Source organism: Phacochoerus africanus, chromosome 11 (genome assembly GCF_016906955.1).
Source record: "Phacochoerus africanus isolate WHEZ1 chromosome 11, ROS_Pafr_v1, whole genome shotgun sequence".
In the NCBI taxonomy this organism is placed as follows: domain Eukaryota; kingdom Metazoa; phylum Chordata; class Mammalia; order Artiodactyla; family Suidae; genus Phacochoerus; species Phacochoerus africanus.
The window spans coordinates 64,207,643-64,233,577 of NC_062554.1; the positions used below are offsets into that span (position 1 = coordinate 64,207,643).

At 55.2% G+C, this 25,935-nt stretch overlaps 1 protein-coding gene across 17 annotated transcripts in view; it reads right to left on the reverse strand.

Annotated features, from left to right (window-relative positions):
- The window catches only part of PLEKHA6 (pleckstrin homology domain containing A6), a 155,907-nt gene that overhangs the window by 16,546 nt on the left and 113,426 nt on the right, over positions 1-25,935 (reverse strand). For 9 of the 17 annotated variants that reach the window (XM_047752084.1, XM_047752091.1, XM_047752087.1 and 6 more), the window contains 16 exons: positions 25,348-25,452; positions 24,596-24,668; positions 22,138-22,238; positions 17,741-17,943; positions 15,485-15,967; positions 13,618-14,134; positions 13,071-13,157; positions 11,967-12,020; positions 7,172-7,252; positions 6,199-6,267; positions 4,928-5,008; positions 4,517-4,666; positions 3,475-3,570; positions 2,165-2,276; positions 1,461-1,600; positions 116-265 (listed from right to left, as the gene is read on the reverse strand). In XM_047752084.1, coding sequence (XP_047608040.1) covers positions 116-265; positions 1,461-1,600; positions 2,165-2,276; positions 3,475-3,570; positions 4,517-4,666; positions 4,928-5,008; positions 6,199-6,267; positions 7,172-7,252; positions 11,967-12,020; positions 13,071-13,157; positions 13,618-14,134; positions 15,485-15,967; positions 17,741-17,943; positions 22,138-22,238; positions 24,596-24,668; positions 25,348-25,452 — 2,502 coding nt within the window. The remainder of the gene's footprint in view (positions 1-115; positions 266-1,460; positions 1,601-2,164; positions 2,277-3,474; positions 3,571-4,516; positions 4,667-4,927; positions 5,009-6,198; positions 6,268-7,171; positions 7,253-11,966; positions 12,021-13,070; positions 13,158-13,617; positions 14,135-15,484; positions 15,968-17,740; positions 17,944-22,137; positions 22,239-24,595; positions 24,669-25,347; positions 25,453-25,935) is intronic. The other 8 variants (XM_047752080.1, XM_047752079.1, XM_047752083.1 and 5 more) reach the window with 8 other exon arrangements.

The window sequence follows — 25,935 nt, forward strand, 5'->3', positions numbered from 1 at the left end:
GGGACCGAAACTGCGCTGTGGGAAAATTAATCCTGGAATGGGGACAATGACTCCGTCTCCTGCTGGGCCCCACTCCCTCCGTCCCTGCCCTCCAGGACCCAAGGGTGCTGGGTACCTGACCCCTGGCTGTCTCGCCACTGCGGTGCCAGGAAGGGGAGTTGGGGTATGGCCAGAAGCGGCTCTCGCTAGGGAGTGGAGGCACGGTGGGAGGAGACTCCAGGGGGACGTAGGCTTTGGGGAGGGGAGGCCGCGGCGGGCCGGGCTCCTGAGGCAGAGAGAAGGCAGAGCATTAGGAGAGCAGCCACTGTGAGAGCAGAAGAAAAGAGCATTAGCAGAGGCAGACGACAACGTTGCTGGAGACGGGGGCGGGCCCCTGGACCACCAGCCTCCCACCTCCAGAGCCAACCCCACCTGGCCGAGGGGGCCCTCCTCTACCCAGCCCCTGCCTGTGCCCTGGTCCTCCCCCTTCTTCTCCAAAGCTCTCTCCTCGCTGCCTCCGCATCACACCTGGCACGTCCCACCCCTGCACCTGTGGCCTCTGCCCTCTTTCCTGCCTGTAATGCCTTTTCCCAGTCCGTCCGCCTGTCCCAGTGCCTCCTGACCCAGCTGAAGTTCCACCCTCTCTTGGGAATATCAGCTGTTCACAATCCTCGAACCACGTGGCTCAATATTGAGACACACACACACACACCATCATGTTCCAGAGGGGAGGCTGCTCACTGTGAATGGGGGTTGGTCCCTCTTGGACGCTGTGGGGAGGCAGCAGTTAAAGGCCCTCAGGCATCTTTCTGAGGGAATCTCAGACAGCCCCGAGCCCAGAGCAGAAAGGACCTCAGAAAACACTTGCTGGTTGATGGACTAGTAGGAAAGTGCTCCCCACACCAACCGTCAGCGCCCCCCGGCCCCCCGAACAATCTCAGGTTCAAATTCCTGTCAAGGAGTTCCCGTCGTGGCTCAGCGGAAACAAATTTAACTAGGAACCATGAGGTTGCAGGTTCGACCCCTGGCCTCATTCAGTGGGTTAAGGATCTGGTTTGCCATGAATGGTGGTGTAGGTCGCAGACGTGACTTAGATCCCAAGTTGCTGTGGCTGTGGTATAGGCCAGGGCTTCAGCTCCAATTCGACCCCTAGCCAGGGAACTTCCATATGGTGCAGGGGTGGCCCTAAAGAGACCAAAAAAAAAAAAAAAAAAACTCCTGTCAAGTGTTTGCTATCTTTGCTAACCATCCCGCTGGCTCAGGAAGACATCCCTGAAAGGCTACTACAGATGACAGCCAGAGACAGACTGGGTAAAGGAGAAATCTGGAGGGCAGATCACCAAACTGGGTATGAGAATGATTAACTGAGAGAGACAAAGTACTAGGCCTCCTGTGAAGGCACAGCAGGTGTGCAGTTTCAGACACCTGAGGACCCGGTCCTCCCTCCCTCACCCGCCTTCGACCCCATGATCTCAGCTTACCTCACTGGACCCGGGCTTGGTGGGGGACCCCTGAGAGCCAGACACCAGTGAAAAGGGGCTCAGGGGGCTGGTGAGGCTGGCGGAGCTGAGAGGGCTGGCGGGGCTGTTGGAGCTGTAGGTGGCAGAGGGGCCAAGTCCTCCTTGGGGAAAACAGAAGAGGAGAGCAATGAGGGAAGGCGGGTGGCAGGGGGGAGTGGCCTGGAGTGTGGCTGGGCTCTGTAGGTGAAGGAGGCAGGCGAGGTTTGGGGTCTCAGGGCCACGGGGGCCCTGTTGAAGGGACGCATGACCAGGCCCAGGTCACAGGCTGGCTGCTGAGAGGTGAGCCGGGCAGGAAAAGATAGATGGAGATAAGAGCACTGCCTCCCAGGTATTGCAAAATCCAGCCCACAGTCCCAGGGCTAAAGAAGGGCACTCAGGAAGGGATCTCAGATCACTGATGGGTATTGGGCTGACGGGCAGAGGTTCTTTGACCTCTTCTGGGGAGGAAGCTTGAGTATCAGGACACCAGCACCTCTGCTCCGTATTTTTGGTCTATTCTGGGCAGGGGAGCTCTCTGGAGCCCTAAGAGGCCCCAAGTGGCTCTTAGTGCAGGGAGAGGTGTGAGTTGGCCGGTGTGGATGGAGGCCAGAGACATCGGAGCTTTTTCTGGTGAGGACAGAAGCCCAGGAGGCTGGCAGTGGGTTGGGGGGGGGAAAGGCACCCACCTCTGTGCTTGGCCGTGTCTGTGCCCCGGGATGGGTTATTCTTCCTCAGCCCCTCCATCACATCCTGGATCCTCCAGATCTCCTTCTGGATTTGCCGGTTGAGCACCTCATTCTGAAACAGCCAGAGAGCAGGTCAAAGGAAGTGGCTACCGAGGAGTGTCCCAGCTTCTCCCCCATCCCCTTGGACCAGCAGGAGGCGGGAACCTTCACACGTGCATGCGCGCGCGCGCACACACACACACACACACATATCCCTCTAGCACACTCATCTCTCTCATGGGCAGCCTCCGCCTCTTCAGCTTCTACAAAACAGACTTCCAGAATCGCCAGAGGAGAGGGCTCGGTCATCACAGTAAAGAGCCCCTTTAGGTAAACATGTGGCCTCAGAACCAAGAGAGGAAGGACCTGCCCCTCTATGTCCTCCCCCAGAGGGGAGCTCAGGATGGTCTTAGAGTGAACACCCCTCCAGGTGGACCCTTGAAGGGGGCCGATATTCCAGGGGCAAGAGCTTCTAGTTTACGTCTTGTTTCAGATCCAAACAGCACTTGTAACACCCACACCCAACCTTTGCTGAAATATGCATGATTCTACTCAATTAGTGCACACTCTGGAAACTAATAGCTACCTTTCACCCTCCTTGCACCCTGTACCAGACACTGTGCTGAGTGCTTTGCATCCATGAACTCACTGCGGTTGCATGACACCTTCACGAGGCAAGGACAGCAACCATCCCCACCTCAGAGGTGAAGAGGCTTAGGCCCAAGACTCTGTTAGTAAGTGGTGTGACCACCATCTGAATCTGGGTCTATTTGTCTCCAGAGCTCATGCTCTTTTTTTTTTGGCTTTTTAGGGCCACATTTGCAGCATATGGAGGTTCCCAAGCTAGGGATTTAAATGGACCTGTAGCCGCCAGCCTACACCACAGCCACAGCAACGCCAGATCCAAGCCGAATCTGTGACCTACACCACAGCTCACGGCAACACCAGGTCCTTAACTCACTGAGCGAGGCCAGGGATTGAACCTTCATCCTAAAGGATGCTAGTCAGATTCATTAACTGCTGAGCCATGATGGGAATTCCCAGAGTTCGTGCTCTTGACTATGATGCTATTCCACCTCCCAATCTTCCCCCTGGAACTGCTGGAACTAAAGAAGTTCCATGTTATTTTCCTCCCTGACACTCAGAGTCTGTTTTAAGAGGCCCTGAACCTTGTTCCAATTCCTTGTCCTGTCTCTGAAAGCTCTAAAGAAAGGAAGCCGTGGGCCCGGAGCACACGGCAGCCCTGCCTGTCTAGAGGCCTCTTCCTTCACCTGGAGGTCCAAGCTGAGCTGCTCCCAGAGCTCATCGTGCAGGGCCGAGACCTCAGACTCCAGGCTCTCGTACTCCAGGGTGCTGTTTGCCAGGGCCTGCAAAGGGAGGGCTGGGTGAGAAGCTGCCATTGCCAAACTGCCTCTGCCTCGGGGCCTGGAGCTGGGGAGGAGGACACAGAGGGATGGGAGAGGGCACAGGGCTGAGACATTCTTTTTTTTTTTTTAAAGGACGCACCCATCGCACATGGAAGCTCCCAGGCTAGAGGTAGAATCAGACCTGCAGCTGCCGATCTACGCCACAGCCATGGCAATGCAGGATCCAAGCCACATCTGCAGCCTACACCACAGCTTGCAGCCATGCAGGATCCTTAACATACAGAGCAGGGCCAGGGATTGAGCCCACATCCTCAGGGACACTATGCTGGGCTCTTAACCTGCTGAGCCACAGCAGGAACTCCTAGGGCTGGGACATTCTGACGACAGCCAAGTGCTGGCCTTATGGGAGGTGAAACTGCCCAGTCTACTGCATGCCAAAACATGAGAAAACAGAACCCTCTCCAGAGAGGAGGCAGGAAAGAGCCAGAGGAGTCTGCTCTCTGGAGGTTAGAGACCTTCCTCCTTTCCGGGACATGATTTCTAGGGCTTTTGCTGCTCCCTCAGTGTCGGAGGGTCTGCCCTGCGCCCAATGGAAGTAACCAGGGCAGCACGCTTCTGGAGTCCTGGTTCTCCAGGGGGAAAGGAAGAGGTGGACAGCAAAGCTGTTAAAGTAGCCCAAGAAAGAAGTGGCCCTTGACGTCACACGTCCTGGACGAATCCCTCGTGGGAACGAGCCAGTCTCCCAGGTAGAAACTCAATGGGATGAGCAGGCTTGCGCACCTGCCACCTCTTGGCAAGGCAGGGTCTTTGTTTATGTCCCTCTAGGACAGCACCCTGCTCTTGCCCTTGGAGAACGAGGAAGAGGGGTGGCTCTCCTGTCCGGGTATGGACAAGGCGTAACCCAACTGCAGACCCCCGACCCCTGACCCCCGATCCCCCTCATTACCGTGGTCGCCTGAGACAGCTCCACCCGGATGTTGATGAGCTGGTTCTGCAGTGACTCCTTCTTGTGCAGCAGCTTCTCGGGGTAGGCAGGCTGGCTCCCAAACATCTCCAGTTCCTGGTGGGTCCCCATCAAGGCACTTTCCAGGCTCTCCTGAAGAAAGGCAAGGGGTTGGCTCTGAGCAGCCTGATAGCTCTTCCCTGGGACTTTTAGCACCTGAGGCCTGAGCCCTTTGGCTGTGCTCACACTGGCTCAGGTCCCCAGAGAGCTTCAGCAGTTTGGACAAAGGGCAAGACAGAAGTTTAAGGAAGGACCAAGCTTCGTCAGCTTCATCAGGATGGAGATAGCAACCTGTACCTTTTCTGGGCCAGCCCCTCACCCATGCCCCCCTCAGGGCCACGCCACGGCTCTCACCTTCTCAGCCCGGAGCTGCTGCACCAGCCGGTCCTGCTCCCTCACCACCTTATTCTGCTCACACAACTTGCCCAGCAGCTTCTGGGGTCCCGAGGGAGTGGGAAGAAGGGAGGAAGAGAAAAGAGGGTAAAGGACACTGTCTGCTGCCTGGAAATTAGGCTGGCAGGACCTGGCCTCTGGATACCACCTCCTTTCTCCTGCCAAGGAGCCCTGGGCCTTCACCTTGACTTTGACCTTGGAGGCTCCTGGGAACAGGAACATGGTCTTCACCTTGAGAGATTTCCCCAAAGACTCGGAGGAAGTGAGCCAGCTTGAGAGGGGAGAAGGCTGAGAGCCAAATGTTAAGATCCTGCACTCCTGGGGTTCCGGGGCACAAGGGGTTGAGGAGCTAAGGTGGCCTCGCCTCGTAGGCCTCTAGGTGGGGACAGATTGGAGGGATAGGGCCAGGTTTCTGAACAACAGTCTTAGAAACACCAGTGAACAATGTAAACGGGTCCCCTCCTCCCAAAGGACCCTGTTCACCCCCCTGAGATCTGGTCCTTGCTCGGAAGGAGCTTCTCCTGTGCCTGCTGGACAGACCTGCTACCCAGATAAGGTCACTGGAAAGATGCAGGTTAGGTCACACCTGTCTTCTGGGAAGGCCTGTACTTTCCTGAGTCCACACTTTTATGCATGCCACTCCTCAAATATCCCCTTGGCTCCTTTTTACTGAGCCAAATCTTGCCCTCTGTGCTTTTACTTCAAGGCCCAACTAACAGGCCACCTGCTTTGTCCCTGGCCAATCAGCCATGGGGTTTCACTGTCCTGTAGCCCTGCAGACCCTACTGTGGGTCTGTTCACCATATGAATCCAGTGCAGCCACCTGCTGCCACCTGGTCCCTCCTGCTACCCAGAAGGACCACGAGGGCAGAGCCGGGCTCTTCTTTCCAAGCACCCCAGGTCTAGGCCATGCTGGGCCCAGAGTAGACTGTACTACCTCCTTACAAAGTCTGTGTCCTGTAACCAGACAGGCCACCACTGTTGCCAAGAGGGCCTTGGGCTCAGTGGAGAAACACACACAGCCATGGTGGGAGGTAGGGGTGAGTGGTGATGAGAAGAGGGGGATGAGGAGGGTCAGGCAGAATGCTGTCTTTGCAGTGAAAGTGGACATGAATCAAATGTATGATGAGCCACGCGAGATGGATGAAGCGCTCCCCTCGGAAGAGAGCGAGGATGAGGAGGGCAGCGGGAGGGGCCAGAGTGGACAGAGGGAGCGGGAGAGCTGCTCTTACATCTGTGTCCTGCTCGTTTAGCTTGTAGGTGTGGAGGCTGTCCCGGAACACTTCTGGGTACGGAGGGACCTGCAGGAACAGGAGGCCGGTTATCGCACCAGGGGACGGCCAGGGTGTGCAGCGACGGAAAGCTGATGACCCTTGCTCCATGCTTGCCACCAACCACAGTCCGTCACGTCACAGAGCGTCCGTTCCGGGGACCTGAGCTGAGCTAGTCCTCTGCCCCTGGCTGGGAAGGGTGGGACAGCCCGGCCTAAGCTCCATCCCGATTCTCCTGGGCTGATTGTGGAGGGAGAGACGCCGCTCACGGGTGCTCTGGGTCTCCTCTCCCCCAGCTCTAGGATCTACGGCCAAAAGGGACTCCTGAGCTGTGAAGCGCCCAGGTGGTTTTTTGGGAACAACCATGATGACAATAGTTAGGTCATGGCTGTTTTTGAGGCTAAGACCTGGGAGAACGGAATGGGCATTGGAAGTTCTCCAAGGAAGCCCTGGCCTCGTAAACGGAACACCAACCCCAGGGCTCGGACCCAAACCAGAAGAGTGTCTCGGTGCAGCAGGCCTGCCCTTGGTGACACATGCAGCAACCACGGCACATTCTACACAACTTTGCCCACTGGATGGTTCCATGTCACATCCTTCATGCCCTCCATCCCAACGACTGTGAAGAGGATATCGAACATGAAATAAAAATCCTGGACGATACAACGCAGATTCGCGATCCCTGGCATGGCATGAGGGGTCAGTGCCGGCTATTTTGATGGTTTGGGAAATGGACCTGGGTCCACCCGTGAGCGTGAAGAATGGAGGAGACACAGTGGAATTCAAGGAGGGAGGCCAGGCTGAGCCTGGAGGATGAGGCCTGGCAGATGAGCGGGCAGGTGGAGCAAGCCCCATCCCGGATGGGTGGACTCGACCATGCACAAGCAGCCGAAATGGTGTGGACAGGGACCATGCTGCCAGGCAGAGGTCTTACTTGCATGAAGAGTTGGGCCCTGGGGGAGGAGTTTTCCACCATGCGGTTCACCATACTGATGAGAGTCTCGCTCTCACTCATCTGCAGCAGAAGAAGGAACGGACGGTTCAAACTCAGACCCACAGAGGGAGAGCTCCCGCACGCCCGCCTGTGCTGGCTTTCCAGGAAGCAGGAAGGGGCCGCTCCTGCTGAGGCCTCCAGCACCCTCTGTCTGGCCTGGCCCCTCACTCACCCCTGGTGCACTCCGTCTCAGGACCCGTGTTGAAGCCACCTTCGAGGAAAGGCTACTGAAGGGAGCCAGGAGGCCACCGTGCCCTGGGCTGCAGCTCGGAAGAGGCCCCAGCCCAGTGACACCTCCCCAGGGTGCACTAGTGTTGGGGGTCTCAGCCCACTGGCCCAACTCTCATTTCTCTGCTCTGGTCAAAGACCACACAGGCAGTTGGAAAGGCTGATCTCTCCACATTTGAACTAAATGAAACAACTTTATTTTTTTTAATTTTTTATCTTTTTGCCTTTTCTAGGGCCCCTCCTGCGGCATATGGAAGTTCCCAGGCTAGGGGTCGAATTGGAGCTGTAGCCACTGGCCTACGCCAGAGCCACAGCAATGCGGGATCCGAGCCGCGTCTGCAACCTACACCACAGCTCACGGCAACGCTGGATCCTTAACCCACTGAGCAAGGCCAGGGATCGAACCCGCAACCTCATGGTTCCTAGTTGGATTCGTTAACCACTGAGCCACGACGGGAACTCCAAAAAGAAACAACTTTAAAGGACACCTGGGCCCTGCTCTTTGGATGGTCCTTCACCACAGGCAGGCACAGGTCTCTCTCCCTGACCCCCGCCCACCTCTGCTCTAGAGTAGGAAGGATTGCTGAACACGGTTTCCAGAGCTGGGCTGGTAGCATCCATGCCGGGCTTGGATGGCGCCAGGGAGCAAATAAGGAGGCCAAAGCAAGCAAGCCGTGTTAAAGGGACACCAGAGGTTGGAACGCTGCTCTCCCAACAAGTGATCTTTGTGTTTCAAGGATCATTAGGAACATGGAGGGGGAAAGACTCTTGGCCAAATGAAAAAGAAAGAGAGCGAGAAGGAAGGATGAATGGGAGTGAGAGGGAGGGAGGGAGGATGAGCCAACCAAGAATGCCATCCTTTCCCCCACGGGTTCCGGTGTGACGGCATCGAAGGTAAACCCACTGGGGCGTTCCTTGGCTATGTCCCTTTAACTCAGCTCCTCTCCAGGAGAAGGCAGCAGAAGACAGAAGGGAGCTGTGCAGGAAAAGCTTCTTGGGAAGGGGACGTGAGTCAGGGAAGGACAGAGCCACCTTAGGGCAGATCTCCTGGGGTCACAGGTCAGGGGACCCCATGTTTTTTGCCCTGGCCTTCCCGGTCTTTGTTGGACCTACATGTATTTCCCTATTACCCAGTGTGGGAGGCAGCCCCAACGCAGCCTGTCCTCTGTGTGCTGTCCACAGGGCAAGGGGCACCCATCTGCCCCCATTCACAGGCTCTACTGCATTTTTAAAATTAATTAATTAATTTATTTATTTTAGGGCCACACCCGAAGTATATGGAAGTATATCCATAGGGGTTGAATCAGAGCTACAGCTGCTGGCCTACACCACAGCCACAGCAACACAGAACCTGAGCTACATCTGAGATCTACACCACAGCTCACGGCAACACTGGATCCTTGACCCACTGAGCGAGGCCAGGGATCCAATCCATGTCTTCATGGATACTAGTCGTGTTGGTTTTCGCTGTGCCACAGTGGGAACTCCTCTATGACATTTTAAAAGACTTTCCCAGGATCTGATTTTTCTACTTCTTTAGCGCAGCTGGAAGTTTTTTTCTGTGATATTAAGTGTGACTTAAAAGGCTTTTGAGGAGTTCCCTGGTGGCTCAGCAGGTTAAGAATCCAGCATTGTCACTGCTGTGGCACGGGTTCGTTCCCTGCCCTGGAACTTCCCCATGCAGTGGGCATGGACAAAAAAACAAACAAAAAACACCTTTAAAAGGTTTTCAAAAGAGCAACTATAATATGAGGTTGACTCTTTGTAAATGATTAAAAGCCAAAAGGACATCAACCACATTTTCTGTAAGGATCTGGACTTAAGTCGATCCCTATCTTCTTAGAGCCTGTATGTGTGTGGGTGTGGGTGTGAGTGTGTGTGTGTGTGTGTGTTTGAAACTGAGACTATGTTTATTGCGTGTGGGGTGTGCATGTGCAGTGCAGGTGTGATTGTATATGGTGTGTGTACATGCGCATGTGTATGTTCCTGTCTGCTGCCTGTGTCCCATGTGTGGTGTATACGTGTGCGCGTCGGACAAGGCAGATCTACAGACACACCAGGCGTTGAGAGGGCAAGAGAGGCCCAGCTCTTCCCGGTCACCCAGAGACCCCATTCTTTCCCCAGCCAGTGCATGTAAAGCAATCAAGGATGCAGGAAGTGTCTCACCCTGGCCTGCTCCCACCCGTGTTGTGGCTTTGGGGATCTTTTAGCCCATGTGGGTGCCACCCTAAGTGCCACCTTCTGTCCCTCCGAAATGCTAGAGAAAACACCTAACCCAATGCCTTATACACAGCAAAGGTGGTCAATTAACATTTTTGAGTTTGGGAAGAGAAAGAACAAGGATGACATCAGGAATCACCACCCCTGACCAATGTCTGACAAAGTGCTCTCATGCACGTTCTCACTGGATTCTCCCCATGACTCTGTGAGATAGAAAGGGCGGGCTCTATTTCATGATTAAGAAAATACCCAGGAAGACCAAATGACATTTCCAAGGTTTAAAAAAACAAAAAACAAAAAAAACCCTTATAAATGGCACAGCTGGAACTAGAGGGCAGTGTCTATGTTCTGGACTCTTCTCATCCTACAAAACTACCTTTTAAGAGTATGACCCTTTATTTAGGAGGAGGCCCTTCGAAAGGTTATTTCCAAAGCCCGAAGTCCCTCAGCGAGCATTGTGGGCTGGCTGCAGGGAGGAAGGCCAGCCGTGAGCCCCGCTCACCACCGCAGACCCTGCTTCCTGCCAGTGCTTCCTGGTCCTGCTCTGGCTGGCATCCTGGGACTCATCCCCACATGGGCTGGAATGCTCATGGTGTGGACACCACATACTCCTTCTGGGACTAAAATGCAATGTTCTTGAGGGCCAGGAGCCATTTCAGCTGATTAAAACATGGCCATCAGGGAGTTCCCGTCGTGGCTCTGGGGAAACAAATCTGACTAGTATCCATGAGGATGCAGGTTCCATCCCGGGCCTTGCACAGTGGGTTAAGGATCCAGGGTTGCCATGAGCTGTGGTGTAGGTCACAGACGTGGCTTGGATCTGGCACTGCTATGGCCATGGCATAGGCCAGCAGCTATAGTTCCGATTCAACCCCTAGCCTGGGAACCTCCGATGCCACCGGTGTGGTCCTAAAAAGACCAAACAAAACAAAAAAAACAAAAAAATCCCATGGCCGTCATGCTTCCCAGCGCCTAAGGTCATCTATGAAACCCTGGGAGATGATGGTCATATGGCTTGTGAACAGAACCACAAACAGCTGCAGCCCTGTCCTCTGATACCAAGTTGATGGTTCCCTCTGCAACGCCAAGAGCACAAAATCATCCTGATGCGGTATGACCCCCAGCTGTTTCAGGCATCTAATGTTTCCTCAGCTGTAAACTGAGTCAAGAGCTCAGAGTCATATGCAAGCTCGGCCCTTCCCTGGCTGTGTGTCCTCAGCAAGTTTTTTGATCTCCCTGGGCGCTGGTTTCATCAGCTATAAAATGGAGATAATAACAATATCCACCTTGCAGAGTTGTTATCAAGAGTAAATGAATGAGGATCTATAAATGGCTTAGAATAGTATGTGGCACAGAGGAAGCACCCAGGCATGGTATCTGCTGCTATCGTTATTACTACGCTTATTATTATTATCATTATTATTATTTCCACCACCCCAGGCTGCCTCCACAGGACAATGGTGGGCACATCTAGGTCCCCCATGATTTGTAGCACAGATCTGAACAGGAGGACGTGCTTACTTACATAAATGCCCCACATACTGACCCCTAGTTTGCCTAAGCCCAGTGAGTATCACAGCCTCCTTAGCATCAAAAGGCGAGGTGGCGAAAGGGGACAGCCCAGGCAGCCCACTGCTTCCATGGCACGGGGCCACTCTATCCTCTTCAGGATGCTCATCTGTAAAACTAGGTTGACAACACTCCCTCCCTCCAGGGCACTGAGTTCTCCGCAAAACAGGAGCCGTGCATACAAAAGAACTTTACAGAGGAACTAACAAATATACCGGATTCATATAATTATAAAAATTATCAGAGCACAGGTCTGCAGTCCTTCATTTCCAAATCATGGAGTTCAACTACCACCTGTGGACTAGGACAGGATGATTCCCCAGATTCGGGGTGAACTAAATCCCTAGCCTCCTGGGACCCTGCACCTCGCTGGAGCACCTCGCTGGAGAGCCTCCACGTCTCTGCAACTTTCTCCAGCAAAAATGCAAATTCCCGCCTGTCCCCCGGGGCAGTTCCATCTGGGCTGAACCAATAGGAGGTTACATTAATTATTCATGTGGTCATTTATTATTCTCCTTTCCTCAGGAAACTCCCAGCTGCCTTAAAGGGCTTTGAAGAGCAGGGGTGTGAAGGCGCAAACCAAAATATAAGCCACTTTGTTGTGTCCTGGTTGTGCCAACAAAGGCTGTCAAATGGATGGGGGATGAGGAGGTGGGGAGGAGCAGCAGGGCATGATGGGAGGGCAGGGGAATGGCAAGGGGGCACCAGCTCTGCCTACCTGCTGATCCAAATACTCTAGGTTTCTTTGCAATTGAAGGTCTAAAAGTTCATCCTACCCGGAGCCCGAGGCCCAACGGCAACACAAACAAACAGGAACATGACAAAAGAAAACAATAAAAAAGGAAGCAAAGCAGTTAAGAGTTAGCTGGGCAGCGACAACGAGAGGCCTCTCTGGCCTTGAGGAGTCTGGGGTAGGGCGGGGGTAGGATGCGGGCAGCCACAGAGGTTGCCTGCTGGACGCTCCCAGCTCCCGCGAGAGAGGGACACTCCTCAGCTCCTGGGCCTTCAGGGGAGAGGGAGGGACAAAGGAAGCCATCTAGTCAGCACTTTCTAGTGGATCTTTCTGAGTTTTCTGGGAAAAGCCACCCATTGTTCCTGGATGGGTGCATTTGCTGTGTGTCCAGGCTATAGAGTTTGGATGCCGGGCGGCAGAGAGTCAGAGAAAGAGGGGTCAGCAACAGGTTTTTGGGGATAAGGATTCTGCCTGTGGGGCCCAGTGGTTCCCTCCAATCCTCAAAGTTGGGGGGGGGGGGGTCTCGTTCTCCAGGTGGAGGCGAAAAGTCTCAGGAGAACAAATTCCAGGAAGAGACACAAGTAGAACGGGGAGAAAGTAGGAGAAGACATATACGGAAAATCTCTTCTTCCTCTAGCCTGCCCCTTGTCTCTTTCCCCAAAAGTGACATTCCACGCAAGGACAAGCTGGAAGCATGCACGCTTAGGCGGAAGAAGACTAGAAGATCATGCTTATTTGGGGAGCTCCAGCCTAATTTTTCTTCCCAGCCCCTAACCTAAGGCCCCCTGTCCAGGCCCTTCCCCATGCTGGAGAGGAGGGTTGTTCTGAGGTCCAGGGGATGTGGGCATTTCATGCTTGCAGATCTCGTCCCTGCTCCTCTGCCCTGTGTCACGGAGGAGGAGGGGGGGAACTGGCACGGAACACTGGCACGGTAGAGGCCAGGCCGGGAGGGAGGAGGTATCCAGAGGCTGCTAAAAACCAGACCAGGCACTGGGCACAGAGCCCGCCTGCGTCTGTCTGTCCTAGTCTGACCGCGCCCTGGGAGGGGAGGGGTCCTGAGGGGAAGTGAGGCGGGAGGAGAGGACGTACCATCTTATCGTGGACCGTGGGGGATGGTGGGTAGTTGTAGGGGAACAGTCCTGCAGGGACTGGCCGCCTGTCTCCCAGGTAATCATACTGGAAGAGAAAGGGGAGTGGAGAGGTGAGGGGGTCCGGCTGGGATGTGGACTTCCCCACCAACTGACGCTCAAGGTTAGGGATGCTTGTCTCCTGTCCCGGAGCAGTTTTCAAACGAAAATGGACAGCATTTATCCATTGCAATATCCTTGCCATGATTTATCCAGGATCTCAAGATTTGAAAAGATAGACCCCTCTCTGCTCTCTTATATAGAATTAGGGCTCCTGGCACAGCCTGGGGTGGGACACAGAGAGATGAGTGTTTCTACTCAGGGACAAGGCAAATCCCTCAAGGCAGCTCTCTATAGACAGAACTGCAGGCAGCATCGCTGGTCTTGCTGACACAGCCCAGGGACCTCATGTGCCCAGATGCCCTTGCATCTCCACCTCTTCTCAGTAGATGGTCTTAGGCTTCTGGGGATTTCGGGGGATGGGGAGGAGGGGAAGGCTGGCGGCTCACCTTGGGGGAGCTGATGGATCGCCTCATTACATAGGCAGCAGGGTCAGCATAGATGTCCTCGCTGCGAGGTGGCAGCCGCTCAAAACGGGCACTGGGTGAGCGGACGGGGGAGTAAATGCGGGCGCGGCTGTAGGAGCCCTGGCTGGGCGAGCGGGGCACAGAGTGGGACCGGGGCTGCAAGGACAGGCGACGCAGGGAGCCGGAGGCAGCATCCAGCTCATCATAATAGACGGGCTGCCGGGAGGGGCTGGGGATCCAGACGGTGCCATCCTGCCGCCCATAGCCTGCAGGCTCCTTCCACTCACGCAGCTGGAAGGCAGGGCCGCCTCCGTTCCGGAAGGAGTGCCGCTTGTCCTCCAGGGCCCAGGGCGGGCTGATCCGATCATAGGCGGGCATCGAGCAGATGCTGTCTGGCCGCACCCCTGGCGGGTAGTACTGGTAATCGTCAGGGTACTGGGAGGAGTAGGGGCTGTAATACTCAGGGACCCTACGGGACACAGGGTAGAACCTAGAGGGACTGAGAGAGAGAGGACTCTGTAAGGAAGCCCCCAGCGCTCTGCCCAGGTCCCACCTCCACGCCCTCCAGCCTAGGGCAGGGTCTGGCCAGGTGAGCGGTACCCCAGGCTGACCTGTGAGCACACAGGGGTGCCCACTGCCCAGGCACTGAGGCTTGTTTTCAGAGGTACAAGGAAAGACCCAGCTTCCGAGCTCCCTCCCTCAACCCTGAAGCCAGAAATCGCACCATTCAGAGAACTTCCGTCTTTGTCTCTTTAAAATGAAATACCCCTGGGGAGAAACTTTAAGCCTTATTAGCCATCTCTATCTCAGCATGAACCAATTTATCAGATCCTTTCCGGAGAGGCGAAGCGCGGAAAGAACACTAGTGCACTGGGCAGCTGGAGGAGGGCTCCTGAGCGGGGATAAAGGGGCGCCCTCCCTGATGAATGATCTTGTCAAGGGCGGAACCAGCAGGTTCCCGGGACTCAGCGCTAGTGAGGTGCTCTCCCCAGGGCAGGGCAGTCCAGGCCATCAGCCACAAGGCTGTTACCTGCAGCCCCTGGAGCTGTCCAGATGCCCAGGGAAGGAGGGGCAGCCCCCTTGCCCTGATGAACGCGATCGAGTCCAAAAAATGTCTTCAAATATTTGAGAGCCACTAGATAAAGGAGTAAGTGGGTCTAGAGGGTAGAACTAGGGCCAACAAGTGGCAATCTTTTTCTTCTTTTCTTCTTCTTTTTTTAAGCGCCACACCCGCAGCACATGGAAGTTCCCAGGCTAGGGGTCAAATCAGAGCTGCAGTTGCCAGCCTATGCCACAGCCACAGCAATGCCAGATCCAAGCTGCAACCTACACCACAGCTCATGGTCACCCTGGATCCTTAACCCACTGAGCGAGGCCCCAGATATCGAACCCACATCCTATGAATACTAGTTGGGTTCGTAACCCTCTGAGCTGCATCAGGAACTCGCAATAGTTTTCTTTTTTAAAAACTATATATAAATAATGGCTTTCAAACAATTAGAGCCAAATGTGGTACAAGGGTCAGCAGCATGGATGGATGTGTCACTGGAACAGCTCTAAAGGCCCCTCGCTATGACTGGCCTCATGTTTCAGGGACTGGGTGCTCTGTGCCTTCCTCTGAAGGAATTAGGCAGACAGAGAAAGAACCAGGAGCAGGGGGCAAACTCTCCAGATGGCACCGCAGGGCACAAAGGACTTGGGCAAGTGGGGAACCCTGGGGTTTTCTTGGTGTCCCAATTCAGCCTGGCTTCCAGAAGGTTTCCAACAGGGGATGCGTCCCGGTCAGCCCCCAGCCCCAGCCCCCAGCTGGAGCACCACCCTTACTCCACCCGTCCCCATCAGGCCTCACCTCCGCAGGTCTTCAGGAGGGGGCACCCCTCGGCGCAGGTTCACCCACTGCTGAAGCTGGTTCATGGAGCTCTTGCGCTGCGCAATTTTGTCAGCGTTGGCACGTGGAGGGAAGCTCCGCCGATGCCCCCCACTCTCTGAGTCCTGGGACGGGAAAGCCGTGCTCCCTGGCCGACTGGGGGAGCTATATGGCCAGCCGTTGGGCTGGACAGGCTGCTCCCCGCCTCCTGGGACCCTTGGGCCCTCGGGGTAAGGGCTGCCTGGCTCTGAGGCTGGTTCTGGTCCAGCGTGGACGCCATTGGCTTTGAGCTGAGGCTCGCCCTTCACTTCAGGCCTCTCAGGCCTCTTCTCTGCCTTCTCGCAGCCTCGGCCGTCCCCCTCCCCTCGCGTCTTGGCATCTGGTTCAGGCTTGGGGAGGCTGTTGTGGGGTGGCTGGTGATGGTGTTTGCTGGGAGGGATGTTCTCTGAGTCTGGCTTCTCGTGGCTGTGGGATGCCAAGGGAGATGTTGTAAGCGACTCCAGCCTAGCACGGAGCGCGCGTGGGAGGGAAACTGGGAAGGAGAGAAGGAGCGGAGAAGGATGGACAGGAAGGCCGTGGTGGGAACAGGATTCAGAGAATTTCCAGTCTGTTTCTGAAATCCTACCAGTTTATCTTCTTGCTCCAGTCTGGGCTATTAGAAAACACAATCTGAGCTTGCCTGTGCCTGTGTGCTCATCCTGCCCTCCCCGTCTCCTCCACGGCTCGCTCTCCGCTCCCCTCTGCGGATCCACCTTGCGTCCAGCCCACAAGTTATGGCCGAGACTGCCCTGAGCCAGGCTAGGTCTCCTCTGCAGCCTGTCCCTGACGCAGCCCAGTGCACACTTGCTGTGCACTACACACCACACATAACAGGAACTCTCCTTGGTGTCCCAGGACACAGAGGCTTGTCACAGCTCAGCCCTCTCTCCTACAGAAGGTTACTTAACTTCCATTGAGTCTTGGACTCATCGCTGGCGGGAAGGGTCGGACTGTATGAGATCAATGTGGCGGGCACCCCAGAGGCCAAAGCTGTGGCCTCAAATGTCACAGGCATAGAAATATGCTGGTTCCCAGGCCTCTCTAAAAGAAGCTGCTTCCAGCACTGACTTTCCATTAGAGTACAAGCCCTGTGAGGTAGGAGCTTCTCCTCCCTTGGTTTCCTCGCACCCTACCCACGTTTTCCTTTCTTTCTTTCTTTCTTTTTTTTTTTGTCTTTTTGCTATTTCTCGGGCCGCTCCCTCGGCATATGGAGGTTCCCAGGCTAGGGGTCAAATCGGAGCTGTAGCCGCTGGCCTACGCCAGAGCCATAGCAACACGGGATCCGAGCCGTGTCTGCAACCTACACCACAGCTCATGGCAACGCCGGATCCTTAACCCACTGAGCAAGGCCAGGCATTGAACCCGCAACCTCATGGTTCCTAGTCAGATGGAACTCCTCCACATTTCTATTTATAGTAAATAGTCACGAAAAGAATGCGTGAGCTTCTGGAAGTCCGCCCCTGCTGGAAGCAAAGATGGAATCTCATGATAATGTTTTCCCTGCACCTTCTCCGATTCAACATTGTCAAGCATCCCTGTGGAGACACTGCTTGGTAAACACTTTCAAGACATGTAAATAGACTTGGCATCTATACGGTAAAACCTCCTTCTGCTGGATCTCTGTTAACATCTAACTCAAGACTCATTGCCCGGTTCAGGTAGAAACAGGCACTGAGACGCTGGGGGATGGCGGGGTGAGATGATGAGAACAGCCATATACCGAGTGCTTACTGCACGCCAAGCTTTTCGCCTGTACTATTTAGTCCTCATGACCACCGCTGGAGGTAGAAATATAATTACTCTCTTTGAGGCGCAGAGGTTAAGTAACTTACACTCAGGTCACACAGTGGGCAAGTGGCCACGTTGTGATTTGAACCTGAGGCTACCTTCCCACAAAGCCTGTGTATCTAACAAAACAAGTAAATGACCCTGCTCTTTTGGCTCCTGGCCCGGCCCTGATGGAACCTGGCTTCATTCTTGGCCTCCAGCAGCTCAGAGAGAAGAGGAAGAGCTGATCAGGGGCAAAGAGGCAGCAGGTTCTGAAGTCACGTAGCCAGGCACCCTGCTGGGAGGCAAGGAGCTAGTGTTCTCAGAGGTTCAAGTCCACGTGCTGGACTCAGCCAAGGCATAGAGAGGGCCACCTCTTCCCTCCTCCTGTCTCTGGCCCTCCCCAGCCCACACCCAGTCCCCTGCACTCACTTGTGACGTGAAGCTTGGGGCACCGACTTCTGAGTGGGAGGGATCTGTACTCGCGCGGCCTCCCCCATGGCCTGGATCCAGGCCTCCTGCTCCTCGGGGCTCTCAGCACTGAAGAAGTAGGTGCGGACCCCAGCATGCTCAGCCTGTGGGGAGAGGCAGTGCGTGGAACTGGCCCCAGCCTCGTCCACCCAGCACACAGTCACCTGTGGGGAGAAGACACCCACGCCCCCAGAACGGGTGGTCAGGTAGGTCATTCCCCTGCCCTGCAGCACTTCGCCCCACATGGAGCTCAGGGCAAGGCGAGGAGGCCCACGGCTGCCCAAGAGCTCCAGCTGGTGTCTGAGCATCTGCCTTGTCTAGCTCTTCTCCGGACACCACTAGGCAGCCCGATAGCCAGGTCAGCTCGCCTGCCCCACCGGAGGTGATTATAAGCAGGAGGAACAATTACCATGCCCGATCTCCCATAAAATTCCATCTTTGATTGGAAGGGCAATTACCCTACGCCTGGGAGAGATGCCCGCCCCAACCCCGAGAACGTGCCCATCTCGGTCCCTGCTCAGCCTCTGAGAAGCTGGCACTGTCTCTCCCATGCAGAGGGACAGTGGCGGGCACGTGGGGGGCATGCACAGACAGTCGGAGCACGCTACCTAGTTGGTGGCTGCAAGCAGGCGCAGCAGGCGGGAACCCTGAAGAGAGCTCCTGTCCAGAGGAGGGGTCCTCACGCGGCCAGAAGGAGGAGAAGCAGAGAACAGGTCAATCGAACACCAGAGAGAACGAGAGAGAGGAGACGACATGACAGAAATGTTGAGGAGCCGGGGGGTGGGGCAGGGGAGGGAATTGGGGAGCTCTTCAGACTAGTCCCTTCTACTCAGCGTCACTTTGGGGACCACAGCACCCAGCAAGGCCCAGCTCAGCCCACCAGGCACAGGGGTGGAGAGCTTGCACCCTGGGAATCTAGGCTGGTGGAGAAGAGAAGGCAGGGCACCCCAGTGCAGACCAGACCAGCTCTGCTCCAGACCAGCTCTGCAAGTGCCAACAACTTGCAATGTGGCTCTGGCCTTAACTGATGCATCTGTTTGGTGGGGAGGGTCCACAGGGAAAAGATGCTCCAGCGTTGGGTTCTTTCTGGGATCTCAGAACACTCCCTAAGAGAGACCAAGCTTCCAGAAAAAGCAGTTAGCCCTTTTCATTCCAGTCAACATAAGAGATCTAGAAGCGACCAAGGGTCTCAGATGGGAACTTCACTTTGGTCTCTGACCCTTCAGGTACTAAACCCTGGGTCTCTGGGTTGGAAGGAGAGAGGCAGGGCTTCTCTGAGCAAGCCCGGAACAGCAGCAATGTCATATCCACACCATCCCTGTGCTTCCCAGCCCAACGTTCACTCTACCTCGGCACCTTCCCCAGCAGGTGACTTTTTCCCAGAAAAGCCGCTACCCAGTGAGGGAGCGCCCTACCTCTCCTGTCAGTGCCTGACCTCCAGGTGGGGGTGCTGGGCAGAGGCAGGGAGGTACCCATGAAAAGCTAGTGAAGTTGAGAGGAGATATCTGGGGGTTGAAACTGCACAGAAAGGAGTTCCCCTCGTGGCTCAGTGGAAATGAATCTGACTAGCATCCACGAGGATGCAGGTTCGATCCCTTGCTCAGTGGGTTAAGGATCTGGCATTGCCATGAGCTGTGGTGTGGGTCACAGATGCAGCTCGGATCCCGTGTTGCTATGCCTGTGGCTTAGGCCAGCAGCTACAGCTCCGATTCAACCCCTAGCCTGGAACTTTCCTATGCCGCAGGTGGGGCCCTAAAAAGACGAAAGAAAGAGAAAGGAAGGAAGGAAGGAAGGAAGGAAGGAAGAAAGAAAGAAAGAAGAAAGGAAGGAAGGAAGGAAGGAAGGAAGAAAGAAAGAAAGAAACCGCACAGAGATATGGGGAGCAGGGGCCCAGGCAGGCCCTCTCGGGTGAAGGACACATGGTTATTGCAGAGGAGAGAGACACACAGGTGAGACTAAGGGGTGAGATCTGGCTGGTAGGAGCGAGCAGCAAATAACTAACTTGCTGAGCATCTAGTGGGTGTCTGTGTGTGCAGCGCTCTGCCCTGGGCACCAGTCACAAGAAAAGCAATGACATGCTCTTTGCACTTGAAGAGCTCACGGTCAAGCTGGAGGACAAAACATGCCCGTGGGGAAACAAGGAGAGAGCAAAGGCACGGGAACAACAGCTGGTGACAGGAAGGCAGAGGGCCTGGGAAAAGACAGGGCGATTGATGGGGAGCCAGGGGCGGGGGACACCAGCCTGGAAGCATGAAAGGGGCCCAGAGAATTGAGGGAGGTGCCACCATGGGGCTGTGGGAGGGGGAGACTAAGGCGCTCAGCAGCAGGCTGGGTGGGAACAGTGCTGGCTTGTCACTGGTCATCCCAGAGTTCTGCTTGGTGGCGGCAGCAGGACAAGCCTCCCATCTGTCTCATCTGCCCCCCCTCCCCTGGGGAAGGGCCACTGAATAGCCACAGTTGGAACGCTGTGTGGGCCACTGAGCACAGCCCTCGGAGTTGGATTTTAAAGAGGCAGTGCATTCCTGGGGGAAGGGCAAGGAGGAGAGGGGCTGATGGGTGCGGGGACCTGGGGCTATGGAGGGGGACGTGCCAATCACTTGGGAGGTTGATCTAATGCTGCTGCTGCTGCAGAACTCTGAGCTGGAGGGGGTGTGTGTGTGTGCACGCACAAGTGGGAGCACACAGGTCTGGAGGGAAGGGTGAGACAGGCTGTCTGACTCTGTGGGTGTGGGTGTGTGTTTAGCAGGTCTGTTTGTTGTTGGTTAGACAGCCTGTTCCAATTTTCCCAGCTAAAAATTCAGCTCCCTGGAGCCAGAGTTTTAGTGATTGTTCATTCTGCAGACAGGACCCCCGGAGGCTGGGAACTAAGTATGCGCCAAAGATGTCCCTCCCTCCTGTGTTTCTGCTCACCTTTCTGCGGCCAGGTGACCAGAGCAGAGCTTAGGACAGAAAAGGGCAGAGTCTCTGGGGCTCCAGGACCTCAGATGCTGCCCTGGAGGCACCTGAGTGTTTTCAGGCTCTTGGACAGCAATTCTCCACTAGGGGAGAGAGGGCTTTGTACTAAGAAAATGCATGGTCGATATCACGGTTTTATATTGTGGAAAAAAAAAGCACAAAATACAAAAGAAGCGTGGAATTTTTATTGTTTTTAATGGGCCATGAATTTTTAAATATGGAAAAGCACTGGCCTAGGATAAGCCAGCTGCAGGCCAGTCTTCAAAGGGTGGCTCCCCCAGGGGTTCCAAGGAGTGACACTGAGCAGGCAGGAGAGGCCCATCTCCCTGGGCTCTTTTTTTTTTTTTTTTCTCTTTTTGCCATTTCTTGGGCCGCTCCCACGCATCTGGAGGTCCCCAGGCTAGGAGTCTAATCAACGCTGCAGCTGCCCGCCTACGCCAAAGCCACAGCAATGCAGAATCTGAGCCGCGTCTGCGACCTACACCACAGCTCACGGCAACACTGGATCCTTAACCCACTGAGCAAGGCCAGGGATCGAGCCCACAACCTCATGGTTCCTGGTTGTATTTGTTAACCACTGAGCCACGAAGGGGAACTCCATCCCTGGGCTCCTAATTCCCTTCAACTGGGTCTCCATGAGGTTGGCAGCTCTTGATTATAATGAAACTCAGTTCCTATTTTTTCCTAATTTTCTCTAATGATTGAAAATTGGGTTGGTAAATTTGGTGCTGGTGGGGAGGGTATAGTTCCCTGGGCCCAACGTGGGGGAAGAAGAATTTCCAGAAGGGATCTCAGAGCCTGACCTGCCCCTAGCTCCTGCTTCTGCTATGAGGGATTTCTTAGGTGCCAGGCCACTGGGCAGAGGGTCCACAGGTTCAGGACAAAACAATTTCTCCCCCAGGAAAAAACTGTGGTATCGAGGAGTTCCTGTTGTGGCTCAGTGGAAACGAATCTGACTGGCATCCATGAGGACACAGGTTCGATCCCTGGCCTCACTCAGTGGGTTAAGGATCTGGCCTTGCCGTGAGCTGTGGTCTAGGTCACAGACACGGCTGGGATCTGGCGCTGCTGTGGCTGTGGTGTAGGCTGGCACCTCTAGATCCGATTAGACCCCTAGCCTGGGAACCTCCATATGCCATGGGTGCGGCCTTAAAAAGAAAACAAAACAAAACTGTGGTACCACTGAAGCACATCTCTACTGCCTCCCACCTCAGGGAGAATCACCCACATGACCCCGAAGGAAGAGGAGGGCTTCCCAGAGCAGCCTGGCGTGACACTTACGACAGCTTCCCTGAGTCCAGGAGCCACTGCCTGCTCCCCCCAGCACCACGTGGGATTCCTAAAGGAGGCAGCTGCTTTCCCGTAGGTGCCCTGCCTCACCTGGGAGAGGGGGGCCAACTGACCTTAAAGGTGTGTTTCCGGCTGATGTTGTCTGAGGGCTGCACGGCGGCCACCCGGAAGCTCAGGAGGGGGATGCTGCCCAGGATGTTCTCCTCCTTCTCATCTGTCGGGGAAACAGAGGCACACACCTGAGACGCGTGCGTGTGCGTGGGTGTGCGTACACGTGGAGGAGAGAGGGCATGACATCCCTGTTATAAATACATAGCAACAAATATTTCTTGCTCATCTACTAAGTGTCAGGCACTCTGGGCCACCATCTAATCACATGGGCCGTGCTCTGCACACCTCCAAGGGGCGCACTCCCTGGAGCTGGGGAGTTGGGGGGTGTGGTGGCCCTGCAGACACTGTTCTAGCCTTGGGGCCTATCGAGATGAACGTGAGAACAGTCATACACGCCCTTGGGGAGCTTACATTCTAGAACGCGAGCCAACGAGCACACAGGCGCCAGCCTTTCGGAGTGCTGGCTATCTGTCCAGCACTGTTCTAAGTTAAACTCTCAGCGGGTTAACCAGGTTAATCTGACCACCGATCCTGTGAGTGGGTATGGTTCTGACCTCCAGTTTATAGGTAAGGAGGTTGAGACGCAGAAAGGTTGAGTCCTTTGTCCACAGCTACTTAAGTAGAAAGTAGTGCACTGGTCTTTAACTTTCAAGCTAGCATTTTTAGCCTACCTCCCACCTACAGCGTCTCTCCCAAGACCATTCCCAGGGGACATACGGAACAGGGTATAATGAGACGGGAGGTGGCCCAGTGGACGCCTGCCGCTCTGGCTCTGGCTTCTCTGAGTAACTGGCTGGAAGGTCCTCCCAGGCACCTGGAAGCTTGCTTTGTCTTCTCCTGATGGGCCCCCTCCCCGTCACAGTCCCCATGGCTGCACAGGAAGACACGCCCCTGGGTGGCCTCCTGGCCCTCTGGTCCTGGGAGCAGGCTAACAATCAAGCTGCTGCATAATTCATCCTGGATCTCCAAAGGCGCCTGATGGATTAGCTAGTCGGGCCCCCAGCTGTCAGCAGGAGACCTGAAAGGGCGGGGATGCCCTGTGGGAACCATGAGGTAGGGGCCAATTGTGAGGCCAGGGCAAGACCCTCCCCACGCTTTGTTCCCAGGGGTGAAGACCCTGTAAACCCTTCAGAATTCAGAAATCTCTTAAGGCTTACAGACTCCCTAGCTCCCGTTCTCCCCTTGCTCATCACCTGCTCAAGATACTTGGCTCCAGATCCAGCATCCTGCCTAGACCTCAGCGTGGTACCCAGGTTAAGCTGAAGGCACAGGAGGGGCTCGGGGCTGGGAACACCCAGGGCTTCTTCGGGAAAGCAGAGGGAGAGGAGATGGGCCTTCTGCCTGGCTGAGTCCAGGCCAGCAAATGGGGGTCTCCCGAGAGCAGCTCTCCGTGGATAATGAACCCACCCATCTCTGCGCCTCTTGAGTTCCGAGCTACTTAAGCCCACACCAAGCGCAGATCTGGTTTCCCCCAGTTTCCATCACACTCTGGCCCCAGAGGGGCTCTCAGTCCCGGGGCCCAGCCTGAGCACATGCTCCTCCGTCCATCTTTTTGGGGTTTCCTGTGACTCTAAACACGCAGCTCCCTCCTAATCTCTCTCTTCTGGGTGCTGGTGGCAGCGACACTGGGTGCAGGGACAGCAGCGTTCTGGGGACGGTCAGGAGGAAACAGCCAATCCTGCTGCAAAATCATTTCACCCTGTCTCCTCAGTAGCCAGGCTGTCCCTTCACACAGCATCAGTGTGACAGGACCATGTCATCACCCCTCACTAGCTCCCTCCCTGCCCTCCTTGGCATATTGCTGCTGTACATAGTTCAAAAATAACTTCCCAGAGGTATCAGATCTTTGCTCTCCTCTTTTTTTTTGGGGGGGGGAGGAGGGGAGGAGGGAGTGCTGAACTGGGCAAAGAGGGCAAAGGCTGGGGAATATTCATTTATTCCACACTGATTGGGCATGGGCTGCTTCCAGGGCTCTGGATACAGCAGTGAACAAAACTGACCCAAAAAATCCTGGACTGATGGGATCATACATTCCAGAGGGACAGGAGGAAGATCAACATACAAGGTCCAATTAGCAGGTGACCTGCTGGTAGGGACAAGGGCCCTCCTCTTCCTCCTCCTTTTCCTCTCCCGCCTGCGCCCTCACCATCTGTCATAGGACTGTCTTGTTCATCCACCGGACGACCCATCAGGGCCTAGAGCTCTGGGTGAAACCCAGCAGGCTCTCGGTCAACACGGCTGAATGTGGAAAGAGCGAGCGAATGTCCAAGCAGGCGAGGTTTGTCTTTATCCCACTGGCACACCCCACGGGTGCCAGAGACCACAGGGCAGATATCTGTTGCCCCACCCTCCACCCCCTGCGCAACATCCATCTGAAACAGAGCCCAGTGACAGGGCAGACAAGGAAGAGGGTGGGCCCTGGCTTCCTGCAGCCCCTGCCAGTGCCAGGGGCAAACTCACCTTTATAGTAGAAGAGGCAGCGGTCCACCAGGACGAACCAGCGCTTGTTCCATTGCTTAACCCCGGAGCTGGCCTGCAGGACACACGGGCATGGACAGAGGACAGGAGGGTCTGTAAGCTGGGCTTGGGGCAGATGTGCAGAGGAAAAGAGGGCTGCACTACTACAAGGACATCCTGTCTCTGGGTGCAGCTCTGCCACTAACAAGTGGCAGCAACGCCAGGCCCTCAGAGGCTGGGCATGACACTGCATTATTGCCTGTGACCTTCCGGGTCAGTCATTCTGGGCTTCAGGGCCTCCCTCAGGCCAGATAAATGGGGCATATGATGAGCCAGAAAGAGTGATCAGAAAGGCGGGCAGAGTCAGCAAGGCTGACAGGGAGAACTGGTGGACCCCCAGACTTACAGGAGACGCCCCCTGCCTTCAGAGCAAGAGGGCACTGCTATCTGAGCCTGGAGGGTGCTCTGATGGGGCTGGTGACCCAGCATACTTCAAAGTCATTGTGTCTGCCCATCAGGACACCTGGCTGGATTCCCAAATATGACACTAATTTCTCTGCGTGATTTTGGGAAGATACTCAAACTCTCTGAGCCTTTGTAAAATCAGGTGATCTGTTCAGAGATAAACCAAAATAGGACATGGGAGGAAAATATATATAGCAAAATATACATGGACTGTTATAGCTACAGAGGAATTACAGCGCTATGAGGAGAAAGTGGGGTTGCAGTGGCCAGAACGGCAGAGGAGGCCTCACCTGCTTGAAGAGCCAGCCTGCCTTGGTGACGGGAGCATTGGGGTTCCGCTTCATGGAGTGTGAGCGCTTGCCAAAAGCAATGGCCTTGCGGGATGTCCGGGTTGCCTACAGAGGGAGAGGGAGAAGCCAAGCTTGACTCTTTGTCTCTCCTCCTCTCTCTCCACCTACAAGGGGAGCTACCCGAGGTGGGACCTGTACCTCTCCAGGGCCCTTACGTTAAAAGGCCCAGGTGAGAATCTTGGATCTGTCACTAACTCAAGGGCACGGCCTTGCCGTTCTTTGGCTCTTTCGTACGTCTCCAAAGTGGGGCTCAATGGAGTTCCCGTTGTGGCTCAGTGGTTAGCAAATCCGACTAGGAACCATGAGGTTGTGGGTTTGATCCCTGGCCTCACTCAATGGGTTAAGGATCCGGCATTGCCATGAGCTGTGGTGTAGGCGGCAGACGCAACTCGGATCCTGCATTGCTATGGCTGTGGTGTAGGCTGGTGGCTACAGCTCCAATTCGACCCCTAGCCTGGGAACCTCCATATGCCACGGGAGCGGCCCTAGAAATGGCAAAAAAAAAATAATAATAAAATGGGGCTCAAA